Genomic DNA, 19,458 nt, shown 5'->3' with positions numbered 1-19,458 from the left:
TTTCCAAGATTTCACGAATCATTAACTGTTCTGTTTAAGAAACACTAAGAGAAACACCCACCAACAATAAGGATGGCAGGTTTAAATGAATTTTGCTTTGAGAATGTAAGAAGACGCTTGAATGCGCTGGATGCCCCGGGGCAGAAGTTCTCAAGATTTGTTGCACCTTAAGCAGCTGTGCCTGGGCTCCTCTTTGGACCAGTTAAATCCAGGAAAAGGGCTGATTCTGATATGCTGCCAGGACCGAGGATTACAGCTCTTCTGTGTTGCCAACCTGGGAACCGCTGGCCCCATGCAGCTATTTAAAGTGAAATTAATTCAAATTAAATAAAATTGAAAATTCTGTTGCACAGGCCACATTATAGGTATTCAACAGCCATACGTGGCTAGTTGGTTGCCATATTGGACACTGCAGATGATAGACTATTTCCATCATTCCAGAAAGTTCAGTTTCACAGCGCTGCCCTAAGGAGTTACCAAGTTCAGCTTTTGTGGCTGGGGGCAGAGTGGGCAGGTCACCCTTGTGTAAAATGGAGGTGGTTTTCTGAGGTCCTTGGCAGGCTGATGGCCACAGTGGGAGTGCGAGTATTTGGGAGTTGGACCCGTTATGGTTCCTGTTTTTCTGCCGGGCTGTCACTCTATAGGGTCGAGAAGCTTCTGGAAGTGTGTCCTGGGAAAGTCACGTGGGAGACACCCAGGGGCCCAGGGCGACTGGGCTGAACGCCAGGCCATCCTCACTGGGGTGCTGCACGTCTCCCACAGGTGGTGGGCAGGTTGGGGAATTGTTTGGGGCCCCAAGTGCTGAGAGAATGGAGGATCCCGCAACTGCCCCTGAAGCCTTTATTCCCCGCGGGGTGACCCTTTTGGCCCCCTGCAGTTAACCCTCCTCTGGGACGTTGAGTTTCTCCTTCACCCCACAGGCCACCACGGCAAAAAAAACCTCAGGGAAGAAGGTGCGGAGGTACACGGCGGCCTTGGGGATGGGGTTGGCCAGGAAGACCTCTTGCTTCTTGCGTCTCACCGTGCGCATCACCTCCTCCGCCACGTCCACGGGGTGCACACCGTAGGTCAGTCTCCTGAAAAAGACTGAAAAGCCCCAGGAGGGGCAGGGCTTATAGCCTCGGGGGGAGGGGTGTGGTCAGAGCCCCGCCCCCCTGCCCCCCACCCCCCCGGGGTGGGGACGGGTGTGCACTTCTGGAGTCCCAGTCTCGGGACCAACTCTGCCGTCTGCTAGCCGTGCGCCCTGGGGAGGCACTTTACCCGCTGCGCCTCAGCTTCCACATCTGTAACGCAGGCGCAGTCTCCTGCCCCGTTAACATCCCAGGATGGTTATGAGCCGTCGGAGGGGATGAGGAAGAGCTTAGAAGATAGGAAGCTGCCGGATGTATGAAGGGGCTGTTGTTTACAGTTGTTGCGAAGCTGTGTTTGTCCAGAGCCTCCTGGAACCTCTTGCCCACGTCTTTTTTTTTTTTTTTTTTTTTTTTTGCGGTACGCGGGCCTCTCACTGTTGTGGCCTCTCCCGTTGGCATAACACAGGCTCCGGACGCACAGGCTCAGCGGCCATGGCTCACGGGCCCAGCCGCTCCGCGGCATGTGGGATCTTCCCGGACCGGGGCACGAACCCGTGTCCCCTGCATCGGCAGGCGGACTCTCACCCACTGCGCCACCAGGGAAGCCCTTGCCCACGTCTTGATTCATCTTGATTCCCTAATGTAGATAGAGCCTCGGGCAGGGGGTAGCTGCTCTGTGTAGAGCATTCTAGAATACTGATCATAGGTGCATTTACAGACCACTCAGGGTGTGCTGGTTGCTGTTCCAACCCCTCTATGAGCTGGAACTTTCAGTCTTCCTTATGAGTCTACAAGTTAGGTATTACCAGTAGCCCTCATTTTCCAAAGGGGAAACAGAGGCAGAGAGATGAAGGGAGTTGCTTAATATGTGACTGAGGCGAACTTCACATGCAGGCAGTTAGGGCCAGACTCTGAGTTTCTCTGTGCTGCCTTCTAGAAGAAGGGGAACAGGAAGTTCTCGAAGACCAAATCCTGGCTATTCCACATGGGAAACTGAGGCCCAGAGGCGGGCAGTCCCAGTGGCCAAGGTCACAGAGCCTGTGACTGACGGAGCCCAACCTGGCTTCGGTCTGCTGATTGCAGGTTAGGATTCCATCTACCTGGTGCCTCAGGACCTAAGTTTTGGGGTCCCTCCCCACTGTTAGCTGGGTGCAGGGGCCTCACCGTCCCCAGTCCCATGCTTCAGGAACACCCCCCTGGACCCCCCCCTCCTCCAGAGCCCTCCGCGGCCCCTGTCCCTCTGGCTTCGCTCTGAAAGCTCACATTTCCAGATGGAGTCCTCCCAGTTTCCTTGGCCTGGATGAACGCGGTAGGAGCGGATGAAAGAGGGGCTCACGGTGCTGACGATGACGTCGTATTCCTCCACCTCGGCCCGCAGGCAGTCGAAGAAGCCGAGCGCTGCGTGCTTGGCGGCGGCGTCTGGAAGAGAAACCATCCAGGGGTGGGCGTGGGTCCCGCTGTGCTTCCCAGGAGGGGCCTTGGGGACACACATCCCTGCAAGCTCCGTTGGGAGAGGCCTCAAGTCACCTGCCCATCACTTCATAGATGAGAACAGAGAGCCCTTGTGAAGCAGTGGACAGATGCAGAGATGAGACGGAATCCAACTTAGCCACTTGCCCGCTGTGTGACTTTGGACAAGTGACTCATTTTTACCTAAAGAGGCTCAGTTTTCTTATCTTTAAAATGGGCATAATACACAGGGAACTCTATTCAATATCCTGTGATAAACCATAATGGAAAAGAATATGAAAAAGAGGATGTATATGTGTAACTGAGTCACTTTTCGGTACAGCAGAAACTAACACAACGTTGTAAATCAACTATACTTCAGTAAAATTAAAAATCGATAAAATGGGCTAAGTAAATAAATAAAGTGGGGATAATATCACCCTATCCAAGTGAGAAAATGTATATAAAACATTTCAGCCGGGAAGGCTGATTCCCTGAGAGAGTGATTTCTCCAAGGTCCTGAGGCCATCAGGGTTAAGAATGCAGGAGCTAGGACTTCCCTGGTGGCGCAGTGGTTAAGAATCCGCCTGCCAATTCAGGGGACACGGGTTCGAGCCCTGGTCCGGGAAGATCCCACGTGCCTCGGAATAACTAAGCCCGTGCGCCACAACTACTGAGCCTGTGCTCTAGAGCCCAGGAGCCACAACTACTGAAGCCTGCGCAGTGAGAAGCCCATGCATCACAACCAGGAGTAGCCCCTGCTCTCCGCAACTAGAGAAAGCCCATGGGCAGCAATGAAGACCCAACGCAACCAAAAATAAATAAATAAATTTTAAAAAAAGAAAAGAAATGTTCCAAGGAAAGCAGTGCATTGGGTTCCCTGTTAGTTGGAGGCCAAAGGGCCACTTGTGTTGCCCACACCACATTGTATCATGTCACTGCTGTCTGTGTCCCCACCACCTGGTTCTAGGCATTCGATTGCTGTTTGTTGAATGAATGAAGGCAGCGAGTAAGTGGAAAGTAATCCACCTGCTGAAAATGACATGTGTGTTTGTGAGTAGGAGGAATAGTGGTGAGGTTCTAGATGGGCTGGGGCAGAGACGGAATGAGGTACGTGGCAAAGACTGCCCTGTGCGGACCCAGCTCTATTCTCCCCATCCTGGGCCCACAGGCGGACTACAATTCCCAGCATCCCTTGCAGTGAGGGGTTAAGCATGTGACTGGCTTCTCTACAACAGGATGTGAGCAGCGCTGTATGGGCACGACACCCTCTTCTTGCCAGCAGGAACCCACGTGGGGTGGGAACTAGCTTTGACCACGTGGAAAATGATGGCAAAGCTGTGACTTGGCACGACTCTGCGCCCCCGAGTGACCGCGTGAGGAACAGTGATGCCCGCTGAGCTGGGCCATCCCATTTAGACAGTTATACGGAGGAGGAGTAAAGGTCTTTACAGCACGGTCGCTTAGCCTAACTAATGCAAACGAGAAAAGGAAAGTAAAACACTATCAGGGGGATATGATGGGCTGAATTGTACCCCACCCCCAAATTCATACGTTGAAGTCCTAACCCCAGTATCTCACGTTGTGGCTGTACTTTGAGATAAGGGCCTTTAAAAGGTAATTAAGTTAAAATGAGGCTGTTAGGGTGGTGCCCTAATCCAGTCGGACTGATGTCCTTATAAGAAGAGCAGGAGACGGCAGGGGTGCCCACACACAAAGACCATGAGAGGACCCGGGGAGCAGGCCATCAGCAAGCCATGGAGAGAGGCCTCGGGAAAGATCCAGCCTGCCCACACTTTGATCTTGGACTTCCAGCCTGCAGAGCTGTGAGAAAATGCATTTCTGTTGTTTAAGCCACCTGGTCTTTTTTTTTTTTCTTTTAATATTTATTTATTTATTTGGTTGCACCAGGTCTTAGTTGTGGCAGGTGGGCTCCTTAGTTGCGGCTCGCCGACTCCTTAGTTGTGGCCTGTGAACCCTTAGTTGTGTCATGCATGTGGGATCTAGTTCCCTGACCAGGGATTGAACCCAGGCCCCCTGCATTGGGAGCGGGGAGTCTTAACCATGGTGTCGCCAGGGAAGTCCCTGGGGTATTTTGTTGTGGTGGCCCCAGAAGACTACATCAGGCCACCCCACCCACCCTTTCTTCATTCCTCTCTCCCTCTCACCTTTCTACCCACCAGACACTTATCCAGCTCCGGTTTTGTGCATGGTACTTTGGGCCATAAGGAAACGTATGAGACACGTTCCCCCACCCTCCCACATCCTACCTCACGGGAGGTGGGAATGTCTCCAGAATTTCCCCAGTTGGGCCCCAGGAACATACACCGAGAAGTCCCTCTCCTCCTTGGACTTTTTAGAGGAGTCTCACCTTTGGAATTCTCTCTCGCGCCTCCCCTGGAATTGTGTCCCTTTCCTTTTCTCCTTCCTCCTTCCTCAGAACCTCTCCATCCCTCTCCCCTTTAGGGATGTGCACCCCTCCTTTCTTTCCCAGTTGTAATCGTTCCTGTCTCTCCAGGGGCATCTTTACAGAGAAGGGGGCATCTGAGCTGGGGCTGTGCACCCATGTCAGGAGCGTGACCTTGATCTGGCATTGATCGTGTCCAGCCAGGACGTGTCCTGACCGCCTGTGAGACGTGAGCTTCTGGGGGCTGAGGGGAGGGCTTATCTTTATCTCCCATAGTCACCACCTGTGTGCTGTAGATGGTCAAAAATAGGAGCTGAAGGGATGAAAGAAAAGCCAACAGATGCTTTCATCTCTGGACCCTCGTCCCCAGTGTAACCCCATGCCTAGTCCTAGACACACATCTCTTGTCTTACAAGACACATAACAGGGCTTCCCTGGTGGCACAGTGGTTGAGAGTCTGCCTGCCGATGCAGGGGACACGGGTTCATGCCCCGGTCCGGGAAGATCCCACATGCCGCGGAGCGGCTGGGCCCGTGAGCCATGGCCGCTGAGCCTGCACGTCCGGAGCCCGTGCTCCGCAACGGGAGAGGCCACAACAGTGAGAGGCCCGTGTACCGCAAAAAAAAAAAAAAAAAAAAAGACACATAACATAGGACGAAACATGTTTGTCTTAGCAACTTACAGGCTGTACGGAATGGGATTCCAAGCTTCCCTTGAATGTTATTCACTAACACGATTTGTCCGGTCCTCCGGGAAATCATGTTGGGGAGCAGCGCTGGAAAGCACAGGACAAAGAATCACGGTTACAAATCTGAGACTGAGTCAGACAGCATCAGGCAGAGCCCTTCCCCTCATCACGGGGGGCTCCCCTACCTCCCTGACAGTTAGATTACAGTGGGACACAGATGGAATGGACTCTGGTTACCACTCATCCAGTGTTTCCTAAGAGTGGGCTGGGCTCAACTGGGGAATTGCTGGGTTATTTTATTTTATTATTTTTTTTTTTGGCCTCGCTGCATGTGGCATGCAGGATCTTAGTTCCCTGACCAGAGATCGAACCCAGGCCCCCTGCAGTGGAAGTGCAGAGTCCTAACCACTGGACCCCCAGGGGAGTCCCTGGGTGATTTGAAATGACCCATCCCTGTGCATGGAGTGACACTGATTTCAATAGTGAGAAAGGTAATCCCTTTTCAACTGTCCTATCGCTTCCAGTAGGAAAGTTGGTTCAATGGGTCTTTAATACTACTCTTGCATGTGCTAATCTTTTTTAAAAAAAGAGAGGAAAGACCTCAGCCCTTTGTCTTGGGAGAACTTACTGCTTTGTTCTGATTTCAGGTTTTCTTGTATTGATGGAGAGGGAAAGGGGTTTTTAATTTATGGTAAAGATTTTCTCCTGAATTGAATTAACTTATAAATGAGGAAATTTAGAAAAAGCTATGGAGTAAAAATAGCACAGATTGAATAGGGAGATGGCAGAAAATATCAGAAGACTTAAGTTTGCATTCCTCACCGTGGTGCCAGGGACCCTGAGCTCCCAGAGGTTGAGTGAAGGACACACCTTGGCTGGCCTGCTTGGTGTGTCCACAGCGACTGGGCTGGAGGAAACTGTAACCTCTGGGGCATCATCTTAGAAGCTCTGGGGAGTCATCTTTCTGCTCCCAGTACTTCTTTCCCTTCAGCTGTCACAGCTCTCAGAATCCCATCATCATGGAGACTCTGGCCGTAGAGAAGGCAGCTCTAAGATCATGCTTTCTCAGCCTTTGCCAAACACACTACTCCCTACATGTAGACGTTCTCCATGCTTATGTTCTCCCTTTTGTGCTTCTGCTTGGATAAACTTTATTTGGGGTGGGAGGAGGGCTTCAACTCTTAGATCTATTCCATGTCATCTCTAGCAACACCCCTAACCCCAGCTTCAGGTCTGCATTTGAACTTGACCCTTAGAAATCTCCACACAGGAACCACCATTTTACCTTTAAAAGGGAGACATCCTCCTGCCTTCCTGTTTCTGCAAAGGGATTGACAGTATTCTGGGTCTCTTGCAGATAAACTCCTTTTCAACCTTGGACCAACTGTCATGATGAGGAGCAGATCAACCACAAGGTCGATATACTAAAAGATCTGCAGGGGGGCTTCCCTGGTGGTGCAGTGGTTGGGAGTCCGCCTGCCGATGCAGGGGACACGGGTTCATGCCCTGGTCTGGGAAGGTCCCACATGCCGCGGAGTGGCTGGGCCCGTGAGCCATGGCCGCTGAGCCTGCGCGTCTGGAGCGTATGCTCCGCAACAGGAGAGGCCACAGCAGTGAGAGGCCCGCGTACCGCAAAAAAAAAAAAAAAAGATCTGCAGGGGATGAAGACAGTGGTCCAGAGATGTGGGATGGGATTGGAGGGGAGCCATGGATATGAGTAAGAAAGGAGGAGAAAAGGGCAGGGCTTGGGGAGGGGGCTTAATGGAGAGGAAGGTTGGAATATACCAGTCAGAGACTTTCACAATCCCTTTTCTTTCATCAACATTTACAGTGAGATGCTGAAAGCTTTCACCAAATAAGCAGGGATTTTTCTGAAAGAGGGGCTGGAGGCTCCGTCCAGAGTTGGGTGACTGTCTGGAAATATAACAGAGCCCTCTCTAGCAGCCAGTGGGAAGGTCAAACTCACGAGACCTTTGGTCAGTGTGATGGGTCCAAAGTAATTGGCATCCATGATCTTTTTGTCGAGTTCCAGAGAAATCTTATGGGCAGGCCCCTTCACCTTCATGCTGGCGTTGTTGATGAGGATGTCCACGCAGCCATAGCAATCCAGGACCTCTTTGGCCACATCCTGGACACAGCTGATGTCCGAGAGATCCAAGAGGACCATCTTTGGGGTGAATGTCTGCTGGACCAACGAGAGAGTCAAGACACATGTGGGTGCATCCCCGCAGACCTTAGGACCCTTCAATCTGAGAGCCACCCATTTTGAAACTCAGAACTCATGGAATGACTACAAACAAATGATGAGGAAGAAGCAGAGATGACTCTGGAAGGAAGTAAATTGATGGAGAAAATGCATCCTTGGGGACCAGAGCAACAACAACATTCCCAACACGCAAACATGCAGTCATAAGTCTGAACTTCTGGTCAAGGGGCCGGACCTGAGAAATCCAAGTGGAGGCCATGCATTGATTCTGCTGGTGATGTCATTTCTTATGACACTTCTGAGCTCCTTTTTGGAAATCGCTTTCAAACTGGCTTCCAAGCCACAAGAGAATCTGCCCAGTACTTTGTAGCCACGTTTAAGTTTTGGCCAAAATCATACAGTCAACACAATTTTTTTGGAACACCATCTATGTGCCAGGCATTTGTGTTCAGCCCTAAACATTTGATATCGTCAGGATTCTCATGGGTTAGAAGGGATACAGATGGAAAAATTGATTTTACCATATGGTGAATGCAATCCCGGTGTTTGACAAACACTAGCCCTGAGATACGGCCTTAAAAAAAGGTTCCCTGGTCAAATTTGCTTGGGAAATGCAGACTATCATATATTCTTCTTGGAGATAACACAATGCACATTTGCATAGCAAAGGCCCTGAAAAGTCCTGCAGTAAAGAAATTAGTCAGACAAGCTTGGCCTAACTCAGTATTTGCCACACAGTTGACTTCAGAACCTCATTTTTACTGCTTAATAACCAATACCTAATAAGATCCCAAGAAACATACCTTGGAGTACGTTGTGTTACCCTGGTCGCTCCATCTCCTCAAATACCAGAGTTAGTTCTGAATGATTTTTGGCTATTTCCAAAATCAAATTCAACATCAAGGGAAAAGATCAAAAAAAAAAAAAAAAATCCTGAGGAGAACTCTATGAAGGCAATGTCTTTTTCTTTTTTCCAAATAAATTCATTTATTTATTTATTTTTGGCTGCGTTGGGTCTTCGTTGCTGCGCACAGGCTTTCTCTAGTTGCGGCGAGCGGGGGCTACTCTTCGTTGTGGTGTGCGGGCTTCTCATTGCCTTGGCTTCTCTTGTTGCGGAGCACCGGCTCTAGGCGTGCGGGCTTCAGTAGTTGTGGCACGCGGGCTCAGTAGTTGTGGCACACGGGCTTTGTTGCTCCGCGGCATGTGGGATCTTCCCGGACCAGGGCTCGAACTCGTGTCCCCTGCATCGGCAGGTGGATTCTTAACCACTGCTCCACCAGGGAAGCCCCTGAAAGCGATTTCTTAAACAATGCTCCAGAAATGCTTTGAAAACCCCAGCTGCATTGAAATGTGTTCACCTCCTGTGTAACTTCATGGAAGGGGACTTCACATCCCTGATTTCTTTGAAGGAAAAAAAAATTTTTTTTTTTGGCTTGCGGGATCTTAGTTCCCTGACCAGGGATTGAACCTGGGCCATGGCAGTGAAAGCGCCAAGTCCTAACCACTGGACTGCCAGGGAATTCCCTCTTTGAAGGAAATATTATTTGAAGTATTATTTAAAACATCAGCCATGAGTGTTTATAAACAGAGCCCATATCTGTGACATACCATATTTTCTGGATCCTCTTTGAGTCTGACTTAAATAGAATGGGCGGGGGGGGTGGGGCTCAGAGGCTAGAGGTACGATGAGGGGTCAAAATGAGCCAACTCCCAAGTTGGCAGACTTACCTGTGTCAAGATTACGTTTTCCCAGGACTTCCCTGGTAGTGCAGTGGTTAAGAATCCGCCTGCCAATGCAGGGGACATGGGTTCAATCCCCGATCCAGGAAGATCCCACATGCCTCGGAGCAACTAAGCCCCTGCGCCACAACTACTGAGCCTGCGCTCTAGAGCCCATGTGCCACAACTACTGAAGCCTGCACGCCTAGAGCCCGGCTCCGCAACAAGAGAAACCACCGCAATGAGAAGCTCGTGCACGGCAATGAAGAGTAGCCCCCGCTCGCCGCAACTAGAGAAAGCCCGTGCAGAAACGAAGACCCAACGCAGCCAAAATAAATAAAATTAAACTTTAAAAAATACATTAAAAAATTACATTTCTCCAAAGCAAAATTTCACCCAAATTTCATCGAAAGAGCTGCCCTGTAACAAGCAACGACGGCTAAGGGTGTCCAGGGGTTGCCCATGCCGGCTGCCAGAAGGCCTTACCTTGCTGGGGTCAGCCACACTGATCAGGGCATCGTGTAGACCCTGAAGCCTCTCCCAGTTCTTTCCGCACAGCACCAGCCTGGCCCCGCTGGTATGGAACACCCGAGCACACTCTGAGGGGAAGAAGGAAGGAGGACAGGATGCACTGTGGGTGAAACCCCTGATGGGGAGCCCCTCCTTCTTACAAATTCAAGGATTCAAAGAATTCAAAAGCCTTAGAGCCATGAGTTCCTTTAGAGCTCATTGCATTCAACTTCCTCTGGAATTTCTTCTTGTTTCCAGCCTCAGCACGGTTGCCTCCTGTGAAGGGCATCTCACAGGGGTGTGAAATAACCCCTCCTCCATTGGGTAGTTCTGATTATTAGGACATCCTTTCTTAAACTGGACAGAAAGATGACTCCATCAAACGAGACCCCCAGAAGCACAGCTCTAAATATATCTCAATCGGAAGGTATTGGAGACAGCTGCCATGTATTTTCAGACCAAATGTCACTAGTTTCCTCCACATTTTCTCTGTGGGTCGATACTCCAGCCAGGGTTCTTTTTATTAAGAAAGGAAACCTGCCTGCTGTCTAGTAAGTTTTACTCTGGACGAATTTCTGACTCACTCAATGTCCCAGTGTTCTTTTTTTTTGGCCATACCGCACGGCATGCAAGATCTTAGTTCCCCAACCAGGGATTGAACCTGTGCCCTCTACGGTGGAAGTGTGGAGTCTTAACCACTGGCCTGCCAGGGAACTCCCTCACCCAATGTTCTTAACTGGCAAGTTGTTGGTAGATACAATTATTCTTATGTGGCAATAACAGTGATATTTAAGAACAATAAAAGCTAACAGATGTTGACAATTTACTTGCTTGGGTAGCTATTGAAAGGGATTCACATAGATTAGCTCATTTAATTCACAGTCATCCCATGCAGTAGTTTCTTAGGTTGGGTTCCCTAAAAGCAGAATCTAAGACAGATTCAGGCGGCCAGGATTAATTCAGGGAGAGTGTTCTTCAGAGAAAATCTGTCAGGGAGTAAGGGCATGGGGTAGGGGTAGGGGAAGGGGAAGGGGAAGGATAGAGTCTAGCTTTGGCTGGACCCAAGGAAGGCTCTGGACTGTAAACCCAGCTGCAAGACTGTCCCACCTGGATGCAAGGGGACTGTCTTTTGTACACGTGTGTCAACCAGTCACTGATGGTGGGCTGCCTCCCTCCGGGGGTGGGTACAAAGGGTGTCTACTGGCAGAGGGCAAGTCTATGAGCCATGGCCACCAACACTCATAGGACCTGGGGATGGAGGAACTGGCCAGGTACAGGAATCTAGGAGGGGCACCAACAACACCTACTACAGGGGAGTAGCTATTACTGTCCCATTTTTACACCAAGCACTGGTGACCCGGGCTGCCTGGGGATGCCAGAGGGTAGTTGGGCAGTACTGGGTGCCCACTAGGGGCTGGAAATCCTGTGTGCCATGGCTCTAAATGATCTTATGTTTGTGTGATTTTCTCCTGCAAGTCTCTCAACAGCTGGAGCAGGTGTAGAGAAGGGGGCCAGCTGGACAGGACAGTTGGCAGGGGTTTGAGAAGTGGGCATTGTGGGCAGGGGAATTGTGGTATTGGAGAGGGAGCAATTGATGTGCTGGACCATTCAGTCTAAGCCAGATGAGAGCAGAAGTGAAGGCAGGAGGGGCTGATGGAGAAGGAAAGGAGGAGGCTCTAGGGAGGGGAGGTCTCAGTGAGGTCTAGAAACAGATGTGGTCGGGGAAAGCTGTGGTCAGTTCTGCTGACAGACGGAAACTTGAATCAAGAAATAACTGTGTGGGGCTTCCCTGGTGGCGTAGTGGTTAAGAATTTGCCTGCCAATGCAGGGGACACGGGTTCGAGTCCTAGTCTGGGAAGATCCCACATGCCGCGGAGCAATTAAGCCCGTGCGCCACAACTACTGAACCTGCACTCTGCAGCCCGCGAGCCACAACTACTGAGCCTTCATGCCACAACTACTGAAGCCCGCGCACCTAGAGCCTGTGCTCTGCTGCAAGAGAACCCACCACAATGAGAAGCCCGCGCACCACAACGAAGAGTAGCCCCCGCTCGCTGCAACTAGAGAAAAGCCTGTGCGCAGCAACAAAGACCCAATGCAGCCATAAATAAATAAATAAATAAAATTTATAAAAAAGAAATAACTGTGTGAACAATGTCACCTTGAATTGTTAGGATCATAGAGAATGGAAGATTTCTCTAAATGTAGGTGTTTTATTGAGAAAAGGGCTGTCCCTGATGATTCTGGCTGTCAAAATTCACTACAGATGTCAGTCCATCTCCAAGTGAATTTGATGCAAATCAAGATCCCAGCATGTCTTGGAAAGTGACAGAAAGATCCTAAACTTTATTTGGAATAAGTTACAAACTTTACTTGGAATAATAAATATGCAAGAAACCAAAGAACATTTTGATAAACAATAATGGGAGTGGAATATCAGTTATTAAAATATATTACAAGGGCTTCCCTGGTGGCGCAGTGGTTAAGAATCCGCCTGCCAATGCAGGGGACGCGGGTTCGAGCCCTGGTCCGGGAAGATCCCCCATGCCGCAGAGCAACTAAGCCCGTGCGCCACAACTACTGAGCCTGCGCTCTAGAACCTGCGAGCCACAACTACTGAAGCCCACGCGCCTAGAGCCTGTGCTCTGCAACAAGAGAAGCCACCACGATGAGAAGCCCGCGCGCTGCAATGACGAGTAGCCCCCGCTCGCCACAACTAGAGGAAGCCCGCGCGCATCAATGAAGACCCAACGCAGCCAAAAGTAAAAAAATAAATAAATTTATATAAAGAAAATAGAGCCGAGTATTCATAAGAATTTAGCATATGGTAAAGTTAGCACGTTGAATCAGCGGGAAAAGAACATATTATTTAAAAGAGGTTTTTGGCCCACTGGATAACTATTTGACAGGGAAAAAAATCTAAGTACAATATACCAAATGTATTAAATAACTAAACGTAAAAATAGAACCATAAAAGACCTAGAAGAAAATAGAGAGATATTGCTTTGGGGAAAGATCTTTTAAGCACAGCACTGAAGGAAGAAATAATACAAATTATTTACAGGTTTTTATCCTTAAAAAAAAAAATCCTTCCTTACAGAAGAAAACATAAATAAAAATTAAGAGGGAGCTAAATTGAGGAAACCTATTTATAATACATATGTTGGAAAAGGGGTTCATTTATTTAATCCACAAAGAACTCTTGTAAATCAATAAAGGCCCTAATAAAGAAATTGGCTAGTGAGATGTGTAAGCAATTCATAAAAACACAAAGAGCTAATACACAGAAGATAGAAGTTCAATGCCAATAATAAAGAAATGCAAATTAAAAGATGACAATCAAAACAAAATTGGTAATAATCACATATTCACTGCTGGTTGTAGTGTATATTGCTACCGTCTTTTGGAAGAAAAATTAAAAGAATCCTTAAAAGTAAGCATGGCCCAGTTATTTTATTTATGGGCATTTATTCTAAGGAGATAATTAAGAATGCATGGAATAGTTAAAATATTATTTATCTCAATATCATAAAAATAAAGAGTTGGAGATGTTGGTTAGGTAGATGATGGTGTATCTATATATCAGTTATTTCAAAGGCTTTAAAACTGATGTTGCAGAAGTGGGTCTACCAACATGGAAATCTCACAATACAGTAAGTTTTTTTAAAAAGAGTCAAACAGTGTGTCTAACATAGTGCCATAACACTTGACTCTGTGTGTTATTGGTTGTTAAATTGCACCTATGATTATGTAACAAGGTTTAAAATTGGGATTTCCAAGATCAGATATAAAATTCCAAAGTGACAGTCCAAGATGCAGATTTTCAAAGAAAATTACTGAAACCCTGTTTCATGAATACCCTTTACTCCTAATAGGATGCAAACGGATAAGGCAGAGGAGAGAGGGGACTTGGAAAGAGGGCGTTTGTGGAGAGAACACCGTTAGGTGAGTTTTTGCCCCTTATCTCCATCCTTGAGAGAAGAGAGTGACCATTTGAACACACACTGTGAGTTCCCTGCAGCCGGGAGCCCGGAGTGATGTCTGAGTTGCACCTGGGGAATCTCATGGCTGTCACCAACTATCCCAGAGCAGAGGGAGGAGAGCTGGGGCTGCCCCAGAGGTTGGTCTCTTTACTGAAGGACCCTCCCATCCACCACAACCACTTGGACCAGAGGTGAATCATGAGCTGGCTGGGAGCTCTTGAATTCTGCCCAAGAAGTCATCTGAGAAGGGCAGTGGGACTCTAACACAGGGCGTATGTGCACAGACTGCTCCAAACCAGGGGTGGCACGGGAACTGAGCAAGGGGAGTGCACCTGCCCCGCGGCAAGTGCAGGTGAATATCCCAGGGGGCGCCTCTGAAGGACCCACAATAGAGCCCATGAGAGAAAGAATCCACTCGGTTTTAAATGTGTGCCAGGCATGGAGCTCGAAGCCGGCTTCTAAGAGTGTCAGTCAGCTGAGAATTTTTCCTGTCTTCCTTCTCTCCTCTCCTTCCTGCCCCTCCACCCGCAGAGGGGTCAGAAAGAGCAGCAAACTGGCCGGCAACTCGCCCTAGCTGGGGGCAGGTATGGGAAGGGAGAAGGAAACTTGAACTTCAACGAAAAGGGACACGTTTATCAATGTATTGGAATGGGCACTGCAGTTTCTGAATCAAAGCTATGTTTGGGAATTTATCGTGACCAAAGGGTTAGGTATAATCTAATAGTAATCAGAAAAGCTATGAGACTGTCTGATTTTTTTTCTTTTTAAATCAAGATGCAAAGGAAGACTTTCCCTTCTGCATGAGAGCCCGGGGTGGGCTGTCTCCCTATACCCCTCCCTCCCCACGTGTGCTTGCCCCCTGATGGTAATACATCTCAGCATCATAAAGTTGCTGGAAGGAAATGGGATGAAGAGTTCCCGAGTGGGTGGGGTTCTGGGTGTGTTTTCGGTTCTTTTTTCTTGAAAAATCCTCTTTAATATATGTGGCTCCTATAATGACACAATTCGCTAAAAGAAACTTCACCTGGGGGGGAACGCCTAGCCTCCCCGCGTTTGGGCTGTAATTCTGAGTGGCGGCAGCAGCTGCGCTGGGTGTGGGCATTCGTGGAGGTCCTGTTTCACAAAGCAGAGGGGCATGGTTCAGTGAGTGGAGCGGAGTCACCCACCACCCCGCCGCTGGTGAGTGGTGAAGCCAGGAGGGACCCCAAGCGCTGACATTCCCGTTGGGTCCCTTGTTCCGCTGCTGACAAAGGAGCGGGTTGGGGCTCTACTGTCCCTGATGACGGGCACTCTTACAGGCTGGCCACTGGGGCAGGGTGAGGGTCTGTGGCCGGGAGCCAGACCAAACCCGTGGCCTTGACCTCCTTAGAGGCAGCCATGGGTGTTTGCTACCATCACCCATTTCCCCCCCTTCTCTGCTGACACCTCACCTTTTCCAGGTGGACCCGGGAGGCCGGAGCCCAGTGGTGCATCACTGCTTTGGTGCAGCCCAAAGGCGCGCTCCCAAATGGGTCCTTTCCGCCAAGGCCAGGCATTAGGTATAACACCCAGGTGTTCTTATTTTATTCTTCATCAGCTCAGCACAACCTATATCTCGTATCAAGCACGTGGACGCCAGGCTTGTTCTTTTTCACTCAGCAAACATATTAATACATGGAGCCCTTACTTCCATAGTTCCTCAAACCTAAGATGCCACCCGCCTGCAAGAGGCTTTCTGATTTCAGAGATACTAAAATGCACAAGGATGGCCCGTGACAATTGTAAGATGCCGTTGACTGCGAGACAATTAGCTCAATTTCAGAAACGTTTAAAGGGGAAAAACCGTGCATCTTAGAGGTGATGAAACATAGGCAGGGTCTGTGGTCTCTGAAACAGTTCAAGTACAGTGATTAAGTATTTTGAGTCACTCTTGCTGCAGACACAGTGAGTCCAAGGTGACCCCATCCCTGACTTGGCCGAATTGTGTGGGTTTGGGGTGAGGGTTAGAAGTCCTGATCTCTATCTGTCTGGTTTCCCTAGGAGACAGCTTGGAACTGGGTTCCTTGATGCTGTCCAGAGCTACCCGCTGAGTTCAGTCAGGTTCTGTGGGACTGGGCATGTACTGTGGGCTGTGTGTAGCCTACCTCATCCGCTTGGTGCCCCTCACTTTTTTCTTGCCTTGGACCTGAGAAACGGAGCACTTGGAACCCAGAATTGCTGCGGTCAGCAGCATGTCCTGGCTAAGCGTTTATTTAAGGTCACCCATGCCCAGCTTCTCAAGCTACTTCTAAATACTCGGACTTCATGTTTTTCCGCTTTGCATTTCTTTCTAGGGTGAGTCCGTAAGAGACAGTGACAAAGAGCAGTGACACAAGTCATGACAGAGACTAGACCATATTCCTCTGAAAACTCCATTGTGCTCCTGAGATACGTTTCCTGGGCCCCTGATTTGTACAGTTTGCTTATAATAGAATGAGACTTTAAAAAATAAATAAACAAGCCTACTAAACCAAATATACATCTCTCAGCAATAGATAGAAGTCCTGTCTAGAAAGACAGAAAGTCAGGACAGTTACAGAACAGCCTTCTCAACCAACAGGATCGAATCGACATTCGTAACTCACTTCATTCATGAGTGGTAGAATGCACATGCCTTTCACACACCCATGGATCAGTCACCAAGAGAGTCCGTGCCCTGGACCAACTGAGAAATACCCAGATACGCCACGACGGTAGTGTATTTCTGTGAGGAGCCGTGGGACCCAGAAACCAGCGCCTTAGGGACCGTCCAAAAGGGAGGAGCCACGGAGGTGCCAGGGAATGAAGGTGATGAAGGGGTCTCGGGTTGGCAGCTGTCCCGATGCTAGGTGGGCGTGTTCTGCTTGAAGAACGGTCTTCCCCAAAGACTGACTCTGCATGTCTCTGGGTGGGTGTCTTTGCTCCATTTCCCCAGGGCACCCACTACTCCCTGTTGTCTTGTGTCTGGTCTGACTGGCGAATGTGTGTGCCTGGTTTGTCCCCGTGGAAGATGGAATTTGTGTCCCCCTGTCCCTCATGAGTATTGAGTCTAGTGATTCTGGATATCCTCCTTGGGAACTGCTTCTGGGACCCACATAGGGGCCACATAAGAACCTAGTTTTACTGCCTTACTGTTTCTTTTTTATCTCATGTGGTGAGCCCAGGTCGATCACCCACTGAAATGGAACCCATTCTTGAAGCATGCAGATGGGCTGCTGTTGGGGTGCCCAGGGGAAGGAGAATCCGAGAGAATTCCCAGATGGGAGATTACAAATGTTCTCGTAATGGTAGCACCATGGGAGTGGGTGCCCAGCCCACCAGCGGGCCTCTTTGGAAGGGGCAGTGCTCATTTCAGGATGTAGAGGACTTAACAGATACTGGTTGAGTGACCTAATGAGTGTTTGGCTGGTGGGTTCGACATTTGATTAAAAATAACAAAAACAACAGCAAAAATGATACCCAAACTATGTGACACGTGGGGCTGCGCTACCATTGTCAGGGATGAGAGAGAATCTTAAAAACCTAAGGGCATTTACTATCTCTTATGTCACACATGCCGCCAGCAGAAGGGCCCTCTGAGACCATCTAATTCAGGAGTTGCAAACGTAAATGCCTTCAAGGCCAGGAGGTGATGTGGTTGAGAGAATCAGGCCGAGTGTGAGACACTAGGGATTAGTGGGGTGTGCGGCACACTGGTGTTTGCACGTTCTGCATAATTATCACCGTTGCTAACACTTGAGAGGTGCCCACTCTAGTTGCAGGCGCTGTTCTAAGTGCTCTCCATCTATTAATTCGTTTACTCATCACAACAGCATTATGAGGCAGAAAGTATTAGTATCCTTGCTTTCAGATGAGAAACCCAAGGCTGAGCAGTGCATCACCAGCTGGTAAGTGGGGGAGCCAAGACTCCAACCCCACCCCCAAGTTTGGCCTCATCACCAGTTCACTGCCCCAGCTGAGGGCTTTGCATTTCGAAGTTTCTAAAAACCCCCCTGGAGGCAAAACAAATCTGCAGACCGATTTTGGCCCTTAGACTGTGAGTTTGCAACCCCAGGTACTCCAGTCCCCTCACTTCTCAGGCAAGACAGCTGCAGCCTCCAAGAAAGAAGACACTTGCTCGTTAGTGACAGACGCTGGGAGAGAACACAGCTCGATCCACCCCCGACCTGCCCAGCGGGCTCACCCACACGCCACCCTGTTGCCTCTCACCCTTCAGGGCAGGAGTGGGCACGAGAGGGGGCAAAGTCGCTTACCCTTGCCCAGTCCTGAGATGGCATCGGTGATGACCACCACCTTGTTCTGCACGGCTGACTTGGACCACAGATTGGACACCTCCTGGTAGATGAAGAGGAGGCCGCTGATTCCCAAGAGCACCAGGGGCAGCATGAGGACAGCTGGGACTCCCATCTTGTGCTGGGGGAAAATGGGAAGAAGGAATCCGCTCTGCAAAGGGACTCTGATCGGGACACGGGGCAGGGGGAGGCCTGAGGCTGCCGGCTGCACCCATGCCCCAAGCCCGGAGCCCGCTGTCCAGGGAGCCGGGCTCTGTGCAGACTCCCAGAGGGCTGCTTCCTAGAACACCTGGCTGGCACGCTAATCCCCAAACGGCCAATGAAGAGAGAATTACTCACGGTGTCTCCAGAAGCAGATGGAATCCGGCCTGCCCTCCCAAAGGTTAATTACAAATTTAATTAAAATGGGTCTGCATTTTTGGAAGGAAAGCCATGTGCTAAGGCCACTTGCCTGGGCCCTAATGGCTATTTATAGCTCTCTGTGCACTGCAGGGCTTGCGGGGTAAATATAGTGTCTCTTCTGATATTCAGGAACACATGCTGGCCGGGTCTGATTTCAGAGTTCCTGCCAAGCCTTTTAAAGCTCTGCCGGGTGCCTCACTATTAGAGATTCCTCTGCAGTTTGGGGCTGGGCATTAGGGATTGGGACCTGGGATTTCAGCACGAACACCCTCGCCTTCTCTTCCTATAACCCTCCCATCAGGTAGCTTCCATGTAGCTCAGACTGGTGTGGCCGTGAGCCGTCTGGCCTTCCCTTTCCGGTTGGGGGTGAAAAGCACAGAAAATCTGTTAAACGGAATGGAGCCTGTTGCAGAATGAAACACTTGGAAGTGTGACATGAACTATGGGGAAGAGCAGTTTGGAGCTGTTCCTCTTTCGTCAAGTGCTTCCACGTTTCTGAGCCTTAGCTTCCTCATCTCTAAAATGGGCACAACGGGCTCATCTTGCAGGACTGTTGGGAGAACAAAATAATATACTGCATCTCAACAACAGACTCTGAGAAGATCACTCTCGTTATCTTTAGTGATTGAGAATACTAAGATGTGTCCCAAATGTTAAATATTTTAATTACTTAAGGAAACTCAGTAGGATTAGAAATGGAGAGAGATAGTAGCTACTATGGAAAACAGTATGGAG

At 49.4% G+C, this 19,458-nt stretch overlaps 1 protein-coding gene across 2 annotated transcripts; it reads right to left on the bottom strand.

Annotated features, from left to right (window-relative positions):
• Window positions 1-832: 832 nt before the first annotated feature.
• DHRS7C (dehydrogenase/reductase 7C) lies at window positions 833-18,794 on the bottom strand. Of its 2 annotated transcripts, none has more exons than XM_019944130.3 (7): window positions 18,661-18,794; window positions 18,283-18,442; window positions 10,026-10,138; window positions 7,586-7,799; window positions 5,609-5,701; window positions 2,334-2,489; window positions 833-1,086 (listed from the first exon to the last, which is right to left on the bottom strand). In XM_019944130.3, the coding sequence occupies exons 2-7, from the start codon at window positions 18,434-18,436 to the stop codon at window positions 878-880; spliced, it is 939 nt and encodes a 312-aa protein (XP_019799689.1). In that variant the 5' UTR covers window positions 18,437-18,442; window positions 18,661-18,794; the 3' UTR covers window positions 833-877. The 2 variants fall into 2 exon arrangements, with proteins under 2 accessions (XP_019799689.1, XP_073653548.1); XM_073797447.1 differs by having other exon boundaries at window positions 7,586-7,796.
• Between the last annotated feature and the right edge of the window lie 664 nt (window positions 18,795-19,458).

The sequence above is a fragment of the Tursiops truncatus genome, chromosome 20, assembly GCF_011762595.2.
Source record: "Tursiops truncatus isolate mTurTru1 chromosome 20, mTurTru1.mat.Y, whole genome shotgun sequence".
Taxonomy (NCBI): domain Eukaryota; kingdom Metazoa; phylum Chordata; class Mammalia; order Artiodactyla; family Delphinidae; genus Tursiops; species Tursiops truncatus.
This window is presented reverse-complemented; position numbering and strand designations above follow the sequence as displayed.

What these genes read in the sequence shown, in the direction of transcription:
- DHRS7C (XM_019944130.3), bottom strand. Translation starts at nt 18,436, where the DNA reads ATGGGAGTCCCAGCTGTCCTCATGCTGCCCCTGGTGCTCTTGGGAATC. An exon ending in ACCCATCACACTGACCAAAG is followed by an intron (nt 5,702 to 7,585) that starts GTCTCGTGAGTT and finishes TGTGCTTTCCAG; the next exon opens with CGCTGCTCCCCAACATGATT. An exon ending in AATCCCATTCCGTACAGCCT is followed by an intron (nt 2,490 to 5,608) that starts GTAAGTTGCTAA and finishes TTTCTCTTCCAG; the next exon opens with ACGCCGCCGCCAAGCACGCA.